At 49.2% G+C, this 17,796-nt stretch overlaps 1 protein-coding gene across 3 annotated transcripts in view; it reads left to right on the top strand.

The window, feature by feature from the left end:
• The window catches only part of Dgcr2 (DiGeorge syndrome critical region gene 2), a 57,876-nt gene that overhangs the window by 34,241 nt on the left and 5,839 nt on the right, over positions 1-17,796 (top strand). For 2 of the 3 annotated variants that reach the window (XM_004670806.2, XM_045132493.1), the window contains exons 4-7: positions 1,468-1,687; positions 4,789-4,865; positions 10,389-10,568; positions 12,526-12,729. In XM_004670806.2, coding sequence (XP_004670863.1) covers positions 1,468-1,687; positions 4,789-4,865; positions 10,389-10,568; positions 12,526-12,729 — 681 coding nt within the window. The remainder of the gene's footprint in view (positions 1-1,467; positions 1,688-4,788; positions 4,866-10,388; positions 10,569-12,525; positions 12,730-17,796) is intronic. The other variant, XM_004670805.2, reaches the window with a different exon arrangement.

Below are 17,796 nucleotides of genomic sequence, written 5' to 3'. Positions count from 1 at the left end.
CAGAGCCGGCCCCATGTCCCTGTATGTGCAGGTGTGCTCGTCCAGAGTTGGCCCCATGTCCCTGTGTGTGCAGGTGTGCTCATCCAGAGCCGGCTCCATGTCCCTGCGTGTGCAGGTGTGCTCGTCCAGAGCCGACTCCATGTCACTGTGTGTGCAGGTGTGCTCGTCCAGAGCCGGCCCCATGTCCCTGTATGTGCAGGTGTGCTCGTCCAGAGTTGGCCCCATGTCCCTGTGTGTGCAGGTGTGCTCATCCAGAGCCGGCTCCATGTCCCTGCGTGTGCAGGTGTGCTCGTCCAGAGCCGACTCCATGTCCCTGCGTGTGCAGGTGTGCTCGTCCAGAGCCGGCTCCATGTCCCTGCGTGTGCAGGTGTGCTCGTCCAGAGCCGACTCCATGTCCCTGCGTGTGCAGGTGTGCTCGTCCAGAGCCGGCTCCATGTCCCTGCGTGTGCAGGTGTGCTCGTCCAGGCCTGAGCAGTGAGCAGGTGGTGCTGCCCCCTTGCTGTCCTTGCACACAGTGCTGCTCACCCATCATGAGCCCTTGGACTTGTTAGTAAGTCTCACACACACACTTCAAGTGTAAAAACATGGTCATAAATTCCTAAGAAGTTTATTATAGATCCACAGTATGTACATGCATTTACAAATAACTTTTTTATAAAACAACTGGCTTTGGCTGGGCCTGCTGGTACACGCCTTTAACTCAGCACTTGGGAGGCAGCGGTAGGAGGATCACCGTGAGTTTGAGGCCACCCTGAGATGACATAGTGAATTCCAGGTCAGCCTGGGTTAGAGTGAGACCCTACCCTGAAGGAAAAAAAAAACTGGCATTTCTGAAAATTGTTCATTTCAGTGTGCCGGTAGGAATGGTCAACATGTGGCAGCTATAGAACCTGTAAAGGAAGCCTCGGGATCAGCGCTTCCCTGCCTATGGGGCAGGCGGTTAGCTGGCGGGATGAGATGCCAGCAGCCTCTGGAGACTCCCCCCCCCCTCCGCCGAGGAAGGGCTGTGTTGTCTTCCCTGTCTGTGGGAGGTGGGGGGACCTGTGAGCTCAGGGCAGTCTAGTGCTGTCCAGTGCCTGGCTGCAAATGCCCATGTGAACAGAAAGGAGGAAGCAGTGGGTTTGGTTTGCTGGCAGCAGAGGACAAAACAGCAAGTCAGGGGAACTCACTGGCTCCCTTCTGAGAGGCTTCCCAATGAGACGTGCAGTCTGCGTTAGAGAAGCTGTCTCGGCAGCTCTTGGCTGCTGAGTAAGTTGAAGCATGAGTGTGTTGGCAGCATGGGTCGAAGCTGTACTTTAGAGAAGCTGAAGTGTTGGTATGAAGTGTGTGATCTTTGTCTGCCTTGAGCCTCAGCTTCACTGTTCCTCTCGTAGTTTCTGAGGAGTGTCTGTGCTGATAGAGCACATGCTGTCTCACTTTTGAAGTCAGGATCCTAACTTGGGGGGTATCTCCTTTTCCACACTTCATGTTTCCTAGGGAAATGCCCGACAGGCTGGCATCACTATGAAGGCACGGCCAGCTGCTACCGGGTCTACCTGAGTGGAGAGAACTACTGGGATGCCGCACAGACCTGCCAGCGTGTGAACGGCTCCCTCGCCACCTTCTCCACTGACCAGGAGCTGCGCTTTGTTCTGGCCCAGGAATGGGACCAGCCCGAGCGGAGCTTTGGCTGGAAGGACCAGCGCAAGTGAGTGCTTGGGTTTGGAGTTGCCTCACTGCTGAGTGCTCCCCAGCTGCCTAGCACACACTGTGGGAATGCACATCCCCACCCATGAGAAGTAGTTAAGGATCCAGGGGCTTTGGTCATTGAGATGGAGTTGGGGACTTGTGAAGGGGCAGGGATGGTAGGGCCCTATTGCCACTTCATAGGACAATGAGCCAGCCCCTTTCATTGGTCCCCCTCTGGATACACCAGCATTTGGTCAGCACAATCAGGGGGTGCCAATCTGCTTAGTGTACGGCTCCGTGGTTCCGGTGAGGGGTTGCACAGGTGAGTGGGATTCCTTCTCAGAAAGGAAACTCTCCCAGCTCTGCTTGGGGCTTCCTATGAACTGTTGGTTCCTCTCAGAATCCTTGGGCTCAAGGGCATGTCCATGTGGGACTGTTGACAGGCTCGCTGTGACGTGTGAGGATTCCAGCCCAAGCAGCCTGCCCAGAGCCTGGTACTTGAACTCCAGTGAAGCTGGGAAGTGGTAGCAAGTTCTGTTCCAGAGTTTTGGGGGAGGGTGGGTGGCTTTTATTTAGGGAGCCACCTTTAGAGGCTGCACCAGGCTTGCCCACCCATGCCTTGGGAATGGAGTTGGAAATTGCAGCCAGATGTCGTCCCACTCTCTAGGGGGAGCACAGCTCTGCGGGATCCAAGAGATGGTCAGTGTTACCTGCCAGTCACCCGCTGCCTCCACGGTGGCACACATCATGGGAGCATGCTGACCCAGGGCAAGTAGACAGAGGCCACTTGGAGCTGAGCTTGAGCTGGGCCCCCACCATAGCTGTGCTGTTGCGACGCTGCACGCCTGAAGACCAGGCGACTCTGCTCTGCACTCGCAGTGTGGCAACAACAGGCTGTCTCACCCACAAAGACATGTCTAGAAGTCAGTGGAGAGGCAAGAGGGCATCCTTACCTGTCTTCCATAGTGACCACTTATGTGCACAGTGCAGGCCAGGGCTCTCCATTCTCCCATGGTCATGGGTTTTCTGGTAGGCATCACCAGGGCCAAGGCTGGAAAGGTGGGTGAGGTGCAAGGGCACCAGCTTGGTAGGTTCTTGTAGCACTTGGCAGGGTCTATGTGGAGTGGATTTGGGCATGCTGGGGGTTGAGGTAGGCCAGCTACAAGCAGAAATCTGTGCAGTTTCTGTCGCCGGCTGGACAGTGTGTGTTTACTGGTATTTGTTGCTTTGGAGTGTTCCATTCTGTGACTTTAACACATTCAGGATTATGTTCCCATAATACTCATGTCTGCCATGAGCAAGTTCATCCTGACTCTAACGTGAAAGCTTTATGGGGATCACCTAATAAGAGCAAGCTTGACAGAAGTTACCAGAGATAAAACTTCTTGATTTAAGTTCATTGTTTATAATTTTAATGCATTTTACTAAAACTGAGAATAAGAGTTAGGGAAATGGCTTAGCAGTTAAGGTGCTTGCCCGTGAAGCTAAGGAGCCGTCCCCACCCCCACCCCTGCCATATCCGTGTCTCCATATCCTACCGAAGCCAAATGCGCAAAAGTGAGGCAAGTGCAAGGCCACACATGCCCACTAGGTGGTGCAAGCACCTGGAGTTTGATTGCAGTGGCAGAAATCCTGGCATGACAATATATTCTCTCTCTCTTGTTCTCGCTCACTCACTCTAAAAAAATTTAAATTTAAAAAAAAAAATGGGCTGGAGAGATGGCTTAGCGGTTAAGCGCTTGCCTGTGAAGCCTAAGGACCCTGGTTCGAGGCTCGATTCCCCAGGACCCACTTTAGCCAGATGCACAAGGGGGCTCATGTGTCTGGAGTTTTTTGCAGTGGCTGGAGGCCCTGGCATGCTCATATTCATTCCCCCTCTCCCTCCCTCCCTCCCTCTTCCCCTTTCCCTCTCTCTCTCTCTCTCTCTCTCAAATAAATAAAATTTTAAAAAAGTAACTGAGAATAAGGGCTGGAAAGATGGCTTAGCAGTTAAGATGCTTGCCTGAAAAGCCCAAGGACCCATGTTCAACTCTTGAGGTCCCAGGTAAGCAAGACACACAAGGTGACACAAACACCAAGGTGGCATGTGTATCTGGAGTTTAATCATACTGTCTGGGGCCCTGGTGTGCCAATTTTCTCCCTGTATTGCTCCCTTATAAGAAAGAGAGATGTCTTAGTGGTTAAGGTGCTTGCCTGTGAAGCCTAAGGACCCATGTTTGACTCTCTCCAGATCCCACATTAGCCAGATGCACAAAGATGAAGTAAGCACAAGGTCGTATATGTCCACTAGGTGGCGCAGTCATCTGGAGTTTGATTTCACTGGTTAAGACCCTGGTGCCAATCCATTCTCTCTCATAAAAAAATTTTTTTAAATTCACTAAAAAACACTGAGAATAAAACTTAAATCATTGTTTTTTAAGGGTCATTATAACCATTAAAACACATAAACAAGGCTGAAAGTATAGCTCAGTAGTTGAGGGTTTACTCAACATGCATAAGTAAAACACTGGGTGTGATGGCACACACTTGTAATCACAAGTTCAAGGCTAACCAAACAACTTAAAGACAGACAGGAAAAGAGGGAGGGAGGAGATGTAGCTCAGTTTTAGTGTGCTTGCCTTGCATGCTGCTGCAGTCAGGTTCACATTGCTGGTAGAAATCACTCAACCAAGAGCAACTTGTGGGAAAAAGAGGTTTATTTTGGCTTACAGACTCGAGGGAAGCTCCATGATGGCAGGGGAAAGTGATGGCATGAGCAGAGGGTGGACATCACCCCCTGGCCAACATCAGGTGTACAGCAGCAACAGGAGAGTGTGCCAAAACCTGGCAAGGGGAAACTGGCTATAACACCAATAAGCCCACCCCCAACAATACACTGCCTCTAGGAGGCATTAATTCCCAAATCTCCATCAGCTGGGAACCTAGCATTCAGAACACCTAAGTTTATGGGGACACCTGATTCCAACCATCACACTGGAGCCAATCATCAGGACCAAATATATATATATATATATATATCCTCAGTACCACTAAATAAACACAGTAAGTCCACACATGCATGCTTGTGTCATTGTGACTGCTCCCTCCTGGGGCTGAGCTTTCTCTTGCTGTTGTCTGCAGGCTCTGGGTTGGCTATCAGTATGTCATCACTAGCCGGAACCACTCCTTGGAAGGACACTGGGAGGAAGCATTTAAAGGTAGGTCTTTGTGGTTGTTGAGTTTGAAATGAGAACCATTCTGACTCAATATGATACCGGAGTCTCCAGTCCTGTCTGTCCCCACTCAGTGGCACCTGGCCTATAGGGGTCCTCAAGAGACAGAGAGAGGGCAGTGAGATGACGGGGAAGGCACTCTGTGTCCAGTGTACTGCCCACTGGTCAGGCTGTGTGTGGCTAGGGCCTCCTTAAGATCCCTTTTGTTATATTTGAGTGTCATATAGCCTTCATAGGTTCATGTGCTTGAGTGAAGGTGACACTGTTTGGGAAGTTGTAGAACCTCCAAGAGGTGGGTCACTGGGGTGGACCTTGAGGGGTCATAGCCCACCCTGTTTCTGTCTCTGCTTCCTGACCTTCCAAGTAGTGAGAAACTCTGTGACCAGTTCCTGCCACCATGACCTTCACTGTGCCTTACTCACCATGATGAACTGAACCCTCTGAACAGTGACCCAATCACTTCTTCCCCGAGTTGCTTCGGTCGGGTATTTGGTCCCAGTGATGAGGACAGTGACTAACACACCATGGTTGTTTCTCTCTGGCCAGATCTCAAGGCTGCCAGTGGACGACTTTGTCTGGGAGGTTCACAGGGAGAGTTGTTATGACAGGCAGGCACTACACTGCACTGGTGAGAAATGCTGGTGCCTCCTTCTCTGCTTCTGTGAAGTTAGATAGTCGTGTGCTTTCCTGAGGCCAGGTACATGTAAGCAGAAGCGAGATGCGTCACTCCCGCAAGCAGCTGGTAAAGGGTCAACACGCTGTCTTCTGTTGCATGACAGTCATGGCCATGTCCAGGAGAGAAGCAGTGCAGAGCTCGTCCAGAGCATGGCAAGCCACTGCACTGCTCCTTTGTGTGAGGAAAAACAGCTGCGTACTATTCTAAGCTCCAGCTTTACTCTTTTTTGCCACTAAAATTTAAGAATTTCCACCATACAAAGCAGAGAGTGGTGTACAGAGTAGAGTGCACACCATCTGCCTGAATGCCTGCACTTGAACTCTAGCTGTGTGGTTTTGGGTAATTTACTTATTTTTCTGTGCCTAGCCCAATTTAACTTCACAGCTGATAGAATTTCAGAGTTCTTGGGGTGGCCTAGAGTGACTGCCCAGTGACAGCTTCAGCTGTTTGTCCTGCACTAAGTAAAACTGTCACGTCTGTTGACAGTACCTCCATTAATTCCAGGGTAATTAAAAATAAAATCTTAAGTTGTTTAAAAGAAAAGAAAGATGTTTTGTGCTTCTGCATAGTAAGGTAGCTAGGAATAACAATAATGTGTAGTTCAGACAGCTAGAAGGAGGAGGGGAGGGAAGGGAAAGAGCTCTGTGCTTTTGTTCCTGTTGCATGCAGCACACTGCCAGGGTGCCTCCAGATCCCCAGCTGACTGAGCTCAGGCACTGTAGTCTTGGGGGAGCTTCCCTCCTAGGACATCTTTCCAGGTCAGTCAGACCCTGTGTGCTATTCATCCTGCCTCTCAGTGCTGTGCCCAAGTAGAGGACAAGTCTGTGTTGTGAACTTGAATTTTGGATCTGTTTCTGGGTGCTAGAATTTTTAAGTCTCCATTTCCATAAGGAAGGGGTCAGGCTGGCCTAGTAGCTGCAGGAAAGCTCCATGCAGACAACTTGGTCTCTGGACAAGGTCCAAGGGAAGACAGTCCTAGTGGAGCAGCTGCCTGTGGCATCTGGGGGACCCAGACAGGCTCTGTGAGTCCGTGCAGGGTTGTTCTGAGTGCTGAGGTAGACAACACACAGGAGCTCGTGAGAAGGCGGATCTCCTGCGGGATTGAAATGGTGAGTGAGGAGGAGCCTCCCAGCCGAGAGAACAGGACAGACAGGTGGGTGGCTGTCCATGCCGGCTGCAGGAGACATGGCACCAGAGCCCGTTGGTGGCACTCAGAGGTGCTTCGTGCCAGGCTATGGAGAGTACACAAACAAGTCATACAGGAAGTGGTGGGGCCAGAAACCTGCTGCCACTCTCACCCAGGGCTCAATCTGCCGAGGTGCCAGTGTCACCCAGGGCTCCATGTACCAAGGTGCCAGTAGGTAGGAGAGCGGCTGGAGGACATCTTCTGGTTTTAGCCACAGTAACCATGTCTACAATTGCCTTCTCCATCCTGGTTTCTCAGGAGCAGCAAGTGGGGTAGAGGGTTTCCAGAGGGCAGTGGCAGCTCCAGGAGGGAAATCTGGCGTCATCATCCACAAGCACAGGCACCTTGGCGCCTCTCCTACCCACACCCTTGTGGATACTCCCTTGTGGGAGCCTGGAGCTCCTGCCCAAGCCTGATGCCCTGCTCATCACTTACCTACTTACCAGGGCCTTGTCCCCACCCCACCGGTCTCCCTCACTCCTGCCAGATGCTGCCTTTGCTCCTGGGACCCCCTTAGCCTTTGGCCCTTGTCTCACAGTTACAGTCTTCACTGAGGCCAGCACCTCCTTCCCTCCCCACCTGCTCCCACTCCCGCCTCCTCCAGCCTGTTGCTGCATGACCTTTGCTCCTACTGGGATCATTTCCTAGGGTGTTCCACCTAGGTTCTCGGGGCTCCAAGTGTAGACCTTGGTTGTTGCTGGAAAGCTGGCAGTGACATGGCAAGCACTGGCCAGCCTACATATGGGGCCAGCAGGAGGTGCTGGTGTGGCTTTCGGCCAGGAAGAGTCTCCATCTGGCTGCAGTTTAATGTGGCCTTGGCCTAGAGTCTTAAAATAACTCAGCTTTGCTAACTACCTGTGCCACCTGCAGAGTGCTGCTCCCCCAGAGGATCAGTTGTGTTCAGGAGCTCTGCCTGAGTTAGCAACCAAGCTCTGTGCTAGAGTTGTTTTTAATGGTGGGGACGAAACTGTTCATTTTTAGCCATGAAAACCAAATAGTGGTTGGGTGTGGTGGTACCTGCCTATAATCCTAGCATTTGGGAGGCTAAGTCATGAGAGTCTTAGTTTGAAGCCAGCCTGAACTAGCATGACCCTGCCTCAGAAAGGGGGGAGGGGCTGGAGAGATGGCTTAACAGTTAAGGCACTTGCCTGTGAAGCCTAAGGACCCATGTTCAACTCTCCAGATCCCACATAAGCCAGGTGCACAAGATGGCACACACATGTGGAGTTTTACTGCAACTGCTGGAAGTCCTGGCATGCCAGTTCATTCCCATTCTCTCTCTGTTCCTCTCCTTCTCTCTCTCTCTCTCTTTCTCTCTCTCTCTTTTAAAAAATACAAATTACCATAGGATATTTTTTATAATTATGGAAACTGTTAATAAAAATTGTGAAAATAAAAAAAATAAATTAATTTTAAAAAATACAAATTAAAAGCCAGGGGGGCTGGAGAGATGGCTTAGCAGTTAAGCGCTTGCCTGTGAAGCCTTAAGGACCCTGGTTCAAGGCTTGATTCCCCAGGACCCACATAAGCCAGATGCACAAGGTGGCACATGCATCTGGAGTTCATGTGCAGTGGCTGCAGGCCCTGGTGCCCATTCTCTCTCCCTCTCTCTCCCTCTCTATCTGCCTCTTTCTTTCTAATAGATGGATGGATGGATGGATGGATGGATGGATGGATGGATGGATGGAGAAATGTCTTAGAGGTTAAGGCACTTGCCTGTGAAGCCCAAGGACTCAGGTTTGATTCCCCAGTACCCACGTAAGCCAGATATACATGCATACATCTAGAGTTCATTTTCAGTAGCTCAAGGCCCTGGTGTGTGCATGCTCTTGCGCGCTCTCGCTCTCTCCCCCTCTCCCTCTTCCTCTCCCCCTCTCCCCCTCTTTCCCTCTTTCTCTCTCTCACAATAAATAAACAAAAAGCAAATGGATATTGAAGAAAGCAGTTTTTGGAGGGGAAGGGAGCTACCAAGGTGAAGAGCAGGAAACCTAGGGAAAAGATGAATGGCAGCTACATTGCTTAGCCTCCAGATGGCATAAGAGGATCTCTCATCTGCAGGGAGCCAGCCTAGTTCCCTGCCTCCTGGGAGCCCAGCCAGCCCTGAGAAAGGGGTGCAGCTGTCAGAGTATCTGCCAGCTAGTCTTTCTTCCCTTGCCAGTGAACCATGTGTCCACGTGTTGCAACGTGAGGCAGCATTCAGACACCGCCATTTATTTGCAGGCTGAGCTCCATGCTTAGCACTGGGAGGGAACAGTTCAAGTAGGACGGGTAGGAATGCCGGGAACTCATGGAAGCCGCATTGCCAGCTCAGTGAAAGCGTGAGGAGTTTGACATCCTGCTTTCTGAAAAGTTGCTTGAGGGCTGGAGAGATGGCTTAGCGGTTAAGCGCTTGCCTGTGAAGCCTAAAGACCCTGGTTCGAGGCTCAATTCCCCAGGACACACGTTAGCCAGATGCACAAGAGGGCGCACACGTCTGGAGTTCATTTGCAGTGGCTGAAAGCCCTGGTGCACCCATTCTCTTTCTCTTTCTGCCTCTTTCTCCCCCGCCCCCTCTGTTGCTCTCAAATAAATAAATAAAATAAACAAAAAAAATTAAAATAAAATGAAAAGTTGCTTGATATTCCAGTCATCCTTACTCAATCAGACAAAAAGGAATCCTGGTGCTCCGTCTGTCAAAGGCAGTGCAAGATAGAATGCAGGCTTTGGGGCATGCAGAAGAGGCACTAGAGCTTACCACCTCAGTGCACCAGCATGCCTTTTGGTGAGGATGGCTTGGTTTGCAGGCATTCGTACAGCCAGTTGATGCCCCTAGTGGGTGTTGCAACTCCAATCCTGCCCACCTTCCAGGTGTCATGCAGAAGCTTTCCATGTGTGTTATGACTTGTATCTATCTGTATCACTTGTCAAGATAAGCAGCTTTAAGGAAAGGAAGATTTGATTTGTATTATGAGTTCTAAGGACTCAGTCCAAGGCTGGCTGGATCCGTTGCTTTGGGCCTGAGGCAAAGCAGATTATCAAGGTGGCAAGAGCATGAGACAGGCTGTTAACCTCATTAGACAGGAAGCCTTGTACAAGATACCATTCCCAAGACAGCCCCCAGTGATCTACTTCCACCAACCAGGCCCCACCTCCAAAAGTTTCTACCACTTCCCAATAAAGCCATCAAATTATGAATCCATCAGTGGATTGACCCATTGATAAAGGCAGGGCTCTCGTCATCAATATCCTCTCAAGGTGATTGGATCTACCAGATAGGGCCCAAGTCATCAACGCCTAAGCCTATTGGAAAATACTTTATACCCAAACCATAATAGTCATACGTATTCACTCCCCTGTCCATTTTCCATGTTGATCAGTGTGAACACCTTCACTTTAATCCAGTGTTATAATTTAGTGCTTCCTTACTGAATCACCACCCAGTACCCTCTTCTCTTCCGGGTAGCACTTGTCCCTCCACCACGCTTAGTGCTGGAGCTGATTCTGGTAAGTTAATGGAAGCCACCTTGACCTTGGAGCCCCAGAGGCTTTAGGCACTCGGCAGTCCTCAAGCTCTGTAGTTGATGGTTCCATTGGCACTCTGGTCTCCTTGAGAACTGTGCTACTGAAGTCTGTTTTGTCTGGTCTCACATCTTGTCTTCTTTCACAGGCTCCTCAGAGGTGTTCCTGCCCCCTAACCCCAAAATCTTCGCCTCAGTCCTGTCTGAGAAGGACAACGTGCTCTGCGCCCAGCTGCAGTGCTTCCACTTCCCCACTCTGAGGCACCATGACCTCCACAGCTGGCATGCTGAGAGCTGCTACGAGAAGTCTTCGTTTCTGTGTAAAAGAAGTGAGTCTCCTGCAGCCTGCTCCTCACAAACCCATCACAGCCCTGGAGTCAGCCTTCCATGGGCTCTGGCCTCATCAGGCTGTGAGGTGAACCCACCCAATTGGCCTCGAGTCCTGGCTGGGGCAGCTGAGACCCTGGTTTTCTTTCCTGGGATCTGGAACACGATTTGCTGCCTTCCTTGTGTCCGTGTTAGGCGTGTAGCCAGTGGGAGTGGTGACCAAGGATTTACCAACCACATGGCGCCCCTGTAGCACCTGAGGTCTTAGTCTCTTCCCTGCATGTGGAGGGCCTTCCCTCTGCTGTCTCTTTCCTAGACTCTAGTGTCCCGAGTCGTTCCCCGTCTGCCAGCGCACTCACTCAGATTCCAAGTCAGACTCTCAACTTCCCTGTTGACAAGGGTAGACTCCCCACCCCTCACCTAACCCTCTGTAAAGGGGTGGAGGATGGACAGAATCAGCCGAAGCAGCTGCTGGCGTTTGCTGCTATTGCATGGTTCATGTAGGCAGCAACCTCATCGCTGTCCAGGTGGACCCTCCCTCCCTCTCAGGCTGTCCCTCCTCCCCATCTCTGCAGTGTCATTGGCCAAAGTGCACTTGGAGCGCTCCTGGCCCCTTTCTGACCCTGGTTGTCTGTGCCAGCAGCATGCTGCCTGCCACCTCGTCACTGTGGCTCTATTTTTAACAACTCCCATTGCGTTGTGTTGCCTCTTTTCAACCTTTTCCTCCCATACGTGAATTTTAAGATTTTTTTTTTTAAACTTCCATATTCTTTTAGTGTGTGGATTCTTTGAGAATAACTATGTAGGTAATTTGTCTTTCAAAATTGGGGCTTTTATGTCTCTTAATGTTTTATTTATTTATGAGAAAGAAGATGGGCACACCAGTTGTGAGAGTTGTTTTCTGTTTCCTGCTTCTAAGATTTTTCACAGTGTGTCAATTTACCATATTTGGAGTTAGTTGCATATCCTAGATATATAGGTATGGAGTTTATTATTTTTGTTTTGCTTAATTTAAGTAAATTTTTTCTTTTTTCTTTTCTTTTTTTTCTTTCTTTTTTTTTTTTTTTTTTTTTTGAGGTAGGGTTTCACTGTGGTCCAGGCTGATACGGAATTCACTACGTAGTCTCAGGGTGGCCTCGAACCCTCAGCAATCCTATCTCTGCTTCCCAAGTGCTGGGATAAGGAGTGTGCCACCACACCCTGCTAATTTAAGTAATTTTTAGTCACTATCTCTGACTCATTTTCTTTTTCTTCTTTTGATGTTCCACTTTACATACATCAGTTTGCTTAATGGTATCAACACTTCTCTGGGGACTCTGTTCATTTTTCCTCACTCTTTTCTCTGTTACAGTAGAGAGAGTAATTGTGACTTTCCCCTGGATGTTTGTGACCACATGGGAGACTCAGCTCTGACTAACCTCAGACTTTACCAAGGCACAGAATCACAGTTGAGCACATGGGGAACTTAGCTTTGACATTTGTTTTAACCCTGAGCCTGAGTCCTTACATGGACCCACCCAATTCTTCATCCCCTCCCGGGCATCCATCAGGTCTCCTACCAGTGTAAGGGTCACTTTTGCAGTTTACTGCGTGGACCTCAGCTCCAGGGAACCCACTTCCCAGGCAGAGCCTGGGGACTCCTTCAGAGCACATCCCAATTTTTAAATGGATGGTATCCATAGCTGTGGGATCTGCTTAGTCGTTAGTGTTGAGGAGATCTCATGGATGAGCTAAGCGGCTTGCAGCCAATGGCTGTGCAGATCCTCATCCTGGAGCTCCACAGGCCCATTGTCCGGCCGCTGTGTGTTGTGCCGACTGCTTTCAGAACCACAGCATCCCACGCAGGGAAGACACGACTTCACCAGCTCCTCGGCTGCTGTTCCTCCAGAGGTGCAGGTGGGGAGTCAGGGCTGACCTAGATAGATAACGTGTACATCTGTACACACGTGCCCCTTGCAGGTCAGACGTGTGTTGACATCAAGGACAATGTGGTGGATGAAGGGTTCTACTTCACCCCCAAGGGAGACGACCCATGCTTGAGCTGCACCTGCCATGGTGGGGAGCCCGAGATGTGCGTGGCGGCCCTCTGTGAGCGGCCCCAGGGCTGTCAGCAGTACCGCAAGGACCCTAAGGAGTGCTGCAAGTTCATGTGTCTGGACCCAGGTGAGATGGCCTCCCCTTCTTCCATGGAGAGTCGGACGAGTGTGTTGCACATGGCACAGCAGCCATGGCAGCGTCTACCTGCAGAGCTGTCTCAGGAGCTTTGCTGGTAGCTGCTGAGTGCCCCTGTGAGTGTCCTCTCTCGTGACCTTCTTCCCACTCTCAGGCACCAGTGTTCGCAAGTGAACTGGAAGTGAGCATAGCACATTGTTCACAGGCCGGCTAGAACGGGCAGCTTCACACCTGCCTGTCTCCTGTTGGGATTTTTTTTTTTCAAGGTAGGGTCTCAACTCTGGTATAGGCTGACCTGGAATAAACTATGTAGTCTCAGGGTGGCCTTGAACTCATGGGATCCTCCTACCTCTGCCTGGGATTAAAGGCTGGGATTAAAGGCGTGAGCCACCACACTCAGCTGGGATTTTTTTTTTATTGACTACTTCCATAATTATAAACGATATCCCACGATGATGCCCTCCCTCCCCCCCACTTTCCCCTTTGAAACTCCATTCTCCACCATATCCCCTTCCCCTCTCAATCAGACTCTTTTATTTTGATGTCATGATCTTTTCCTCCTATTATGATGTCTTGTGTAGGTAGTATCAGGTGCTGTGAGGTCATGGATTTCCAGGACATTTTGTGTCTGGAGGAGCACATTGTAAGGAGTCCTACCCTTCCTTTGGCTGTTACATTCTTTCCGTCACCTCTTCCGCAATGGACCCTGAGCCATGGAAGGTGTGATAGAGATATTTCAGTGCTGAGCATTCCTTTATCACTTCTTCTCAGTACCATGGTGCCTTCTGAGTCATCCCAACCACTGCCATCTGAAAAGAGAAGCTTCTCTAACCAAAAGTGAGAGTAGCATTAATATATGGGTATGAGGGCTGGAGAGATGGCTTAGTGGTTAAGCACTTGCTTGTGAAGCCTAAGGACCCCGGTTCGAGGCTCGATTCCCCAGGACCCACATTAGCCAGATGCACAAGGGGGCACATGCATCTGGAGTTTGTTTGCAGTGGCTGGAGGCCCTGGCATGCCCATTCTTTCCCTTTCTCTCTCCCTCTCCCTCTCCCTCCCTCCCTCCCTCCCTTCCTCCCTCCCTCCCTCCCTCTCTCTCTCTCTCTCTCTCTCTCTCTCTCTCTCCCCCCCTCCCTCCCTCCCTCCCTCCCTCCCTCCCTCCCTCCCTCCCTCCCCCTCTCTCTCTCTCTCTCTCTGCCTCTTTCTCTATCACTTTCAAATAAATAAACATAAAAAAAATTTTAAAAAAACATATGGATATGAACATTAAGAGAAGTGCTTACTGGGCAGTTTGATAAGCACAGTAAATACATTTAGCCAGACAGCAAACCTTACACCCCTAGGGCTCATGACTACCCCTGTTGTAGGTTTTCAGTATCAGGGATGTATTCCCTCCCATGGAGCGGGCCTCCAGTCCAATTAGAGGATGGTTGGTTTCCCCCATAACAGATGTGCTACTGTTGCACCCATTGGCTCATTTGGCCTGGCTGGCCAAATATAAGGCTTGCAGTGTCCACTGTTGGGTATCTTCACTGGTGATTTCTCTTTCTCCCATTGAACTGTATGGCTTTTTCCAGCTTTCTGTCAGCTGGTCTAAACAGAGGTTTTCAGTTCAACTCCAGCAGGATTTCTCAGTGGCCTTGCAGCCCAAGTATGTGGAGTCTTCAGCAGTAGGGTCTTACCATCTATTCCTGGTGGGAAACCAAGGACCTCAGCATTGGCCTGTAATGTTTTGGGGGTATCAGGGACCTCCCTGGACAACAACTCACTAGAAGGTATCCTATCCCTGGCAGTGAAAATTTTTTGGTAACAATCTATGGCTCCTGTGTCCAAAAAAGTAGGTTTCCATATGACTTAGTTATATCCTCTTAGATTGTGATTAACCCTCCCTCTAACTTTGCTTTACTCAATCTCTTCCCCTGACCTCACTTAGGCCTTTTCATCCCATTAATCTGTTCTTTCACTTACATATACACAATACCATCCTATTAAGTCCCCCCCACCCTTGTATTCCCATTATATCTCCTTTCTAGCTTACTGGCCGCTGCTACTGAGTTTTCTTCCTACTCACACAGAAGTCCAATCATTTGTAGCTAGGATCCACATATGAAAGAGAACATGTGATGTGGACTTTTTTTAAGATTTTAATTTTATTTATTTATTACAGTTAGAGAAGGAGAGAGTGAGTGAAAATGGGCGTGCCAGGGCTTCTAGTCACTGCAAACAAACTCCAGACACATGTGCCACCATGTGCATCTGGCTTACATGGGACCTGGAGAATCGAACCTGGGTCCTTAGGCTTCTCAGGCATATGCCTTAACGGCTAAGCCATCTCTCCAAGGCCTGTTTGGATTTTTAAGAGTAAGAGCTAGACTTAAAATATGCATCCACATTTGAGCTCTTCCTCTTTGTTTTGTAGCAGGATGTGCAGGCTTGTGACAGTAGTCCTTGCTCAGTCATCAGCTCTGCTAGTCGTTAAGGAAAAGACACTGTCCTGGCTTGTGAGCTCACTCCTCACCATTAGATGGCCTCTAAGATTCCTGTACAGTGTAGCCTGCTTTCAGATAACCTTCTGTCTCTTTGCACTTAATAAAAGTACTGCAAGACCTGAGTATATTCTCACTGGTAAAGGACTTAACAATCATGTGCAAGGCCCTGAGTTCCATACCCAGCACTGCAGAAGAAAAGGAGAGAAAGGAGGTGGGGGGGGGAGAGAGGAGAGGGAAAGGGAGAGAAAGAAAGAAAAAAGAAACGAAACCAAGTGAGGCTCATTGGCACGCATGCAGCCATGGACACCCATCTCTGCACACCAGAACCTCTAGCAGCTCTCATGAGCTCAGGCTCAGAAGAAATACAAGTCCATCCAGACCTGATGCACACCTTTAATCCCAGCATTCAGGAGGAGGCAGAAGTAGGAGGATTACTGTGAGTTCAAGGTTAGCCTGGGCCAGAGTGAGACACTACTTCAGAAAAAAAGGTTAAAAAAAAAAAAAAACTTGAAAAGAAAAAAAAGGAATATGAGTCCAAAGTATGAATTTCTTTCCCGGGTGCAGCAGTGTGGTGTCACACAGTGTGGTCCTGCAGAACAGCACTTTGGGCAGGTGTAAAGACCATCTGCTTCCTCCCCCAGGATCCCTGAGGAAGGGAAACTAGAGCTGCAGTGTGAGAGGTGAGACCAAAATAGTGAGCATTGTCCCCAGGTGTCCCTCACTCCAGGAGAGCTGCTGAGTAGGGCAGAATCATCCTTCAGAGCTGTGGCTGAGGCTGGCAGGAGCAGACACGGACATGTAACTGAGTGAGTTCAGAGACCATGCTTGTGACCATGCCCACCAGGAGGCAAGGAAGGTGATGGTGGCACTTCCACCTCTCCCTTCCCAGAGTACACAGACTTATGCTTGCATAAGTGTACCTGTGGAGTCATGAGAAACACCAACTTGGTGCTTACCAAGTTTCCTGACCCATCTGTGGCAGATGTAGCCCTTCCCAGCACTGAGAACATCTCAGCAGAGCAGAACACTGAGTGCACAATGTAGGTCACACTCCTGCACCCTGGAGCAGCCTACTCAGGACCTGCTCTGTCTGTGCTCTGCCCGTGCTCCCACAGGCTCCTCCCAGGAAGTAGTACTGCACCAAGGACCAAGACCCAGTTACTGGAAGTGGAAACACTAGCAGCTGCGTCTCAGGTGTTAGAAGACAAGGGTGTCATCTCACTACACTGTTTGGCATATACTTAAAATCAGAGTTGAGGGCTAGAAAGATGGCTTAAGTGGTTAAGGCTCTTCCTATGAAGCCCAAGGACCCAGGTTTGACTCCTCAGAGCCCATGTAAGCCAGATGCACAAGTGGTGCATGCATCTGGAGTTTTGCAGTGACTAGAGGCCCTGGAGTGCCTGTTCTCTCCCTCTCTCATTCCACACACACACCCCGCCCCCTGCCCCATAATAAAGATTAAAAAAGAGAGAGAGAGAGATAGGCTGGAGAGATGGCTTAGTAGTTAAGGTACCTGCCAGCAAAGCCAAAGGACCCAGGTTCTATCCCCCAGGACCCACGTAAATTCAGATGGACAAGGTGGTACATGTGTCTGGGGTTCATTAGTAGTGGCCCTGGCATCCCATTCTCTTTTTCTCTCTTTCCATCCCTCCTTCTCTCTCAAATAAATAAAAATTTAAACAAACAAAAAAAGATCAGAGTCGTTGACAGAGACAAGAACTAGAAAGGAGCTTGGGAACAGGAAAGAAGCGAATCCATTGCTGTTTGCAGATGACGTGATTATAGTGGAGGTCCTGGAGGATCTGTAGGAATGTTGTTAAGCAACTGTGGTTAGCAAGGTCTTCAGATACAATATACAAAAGTTAATCTTGTCCATCTGTATTATCTGTAACAGACATTGATTTTTTTTAAAAAGATTTTTATTTATTTGCATGCAGAGAAGGAAGAGAGAGAGAATGAGAATGGATGTTCAGGGTCTTTAGCCACTGCAAACAAACTCCAAACACATGCGCCACTTTGGGCATCTGGCTTTACATGGGTACTTGGGATAAAATCCAGGTCATTAGGCTTTGCAGATTAGTGCCTTAACCACTGAGCCATGTTTTTAGCCCTTGATTATTTTTTAAAGAAGCATCATTTGCAAATAGTACCAAAAATATGAAATACTTCATTGTAAGTCCCATAAGTCTGTGTATCTTTTTATGGTATAAACATAAAACAGTACTGAAAGAAAGAAATCAAAGGCTTAAATAAATAAAAGGAAATATATGTCTTGTTCTTGAGTCAGAAGGTTCAGTACCATTAGTAGGTTAGTTCCCCCCCTCCCAAACTAATAATAGATGCACAATAGGAGCTGAGCCCAGAATTTCAGCAGGTAATGTTTTACAGGCATTGGACAAGCTGATCTTAAGTCTTACTTGGAATAACAAAGGAGCTAGAACAGCCATGACAGCTTTGCTTACCTGGAGGATCTATGATGCCTAACTGTTGACTTACTCCATGGCCATAGCCACTAAAACAGTATGCATAGATGAAAAAAAAAAAAAAAAAAAAGAGAGATGAAAATTGA

Source organism: Jaculus jaculus, chromosome 13 (assembly GCF_020740685.1).
Source record: "Jaculus jaculus isolate mJacJac1 chromosome 13, mJacJac1.mat.Y.cur, whole genome shotgun sequence".
NCBI classification, from domain to species: Eukaryota; Metazoa; Chordata; class Mammalia; order Rodentia; family Dipodidae; genus Jaculus; species Jaculus jaculus.
Note: the sequence above shows the minus strand (reverse complement) of the source record. Positions and strands in the feature narration are given on the sequence as shown.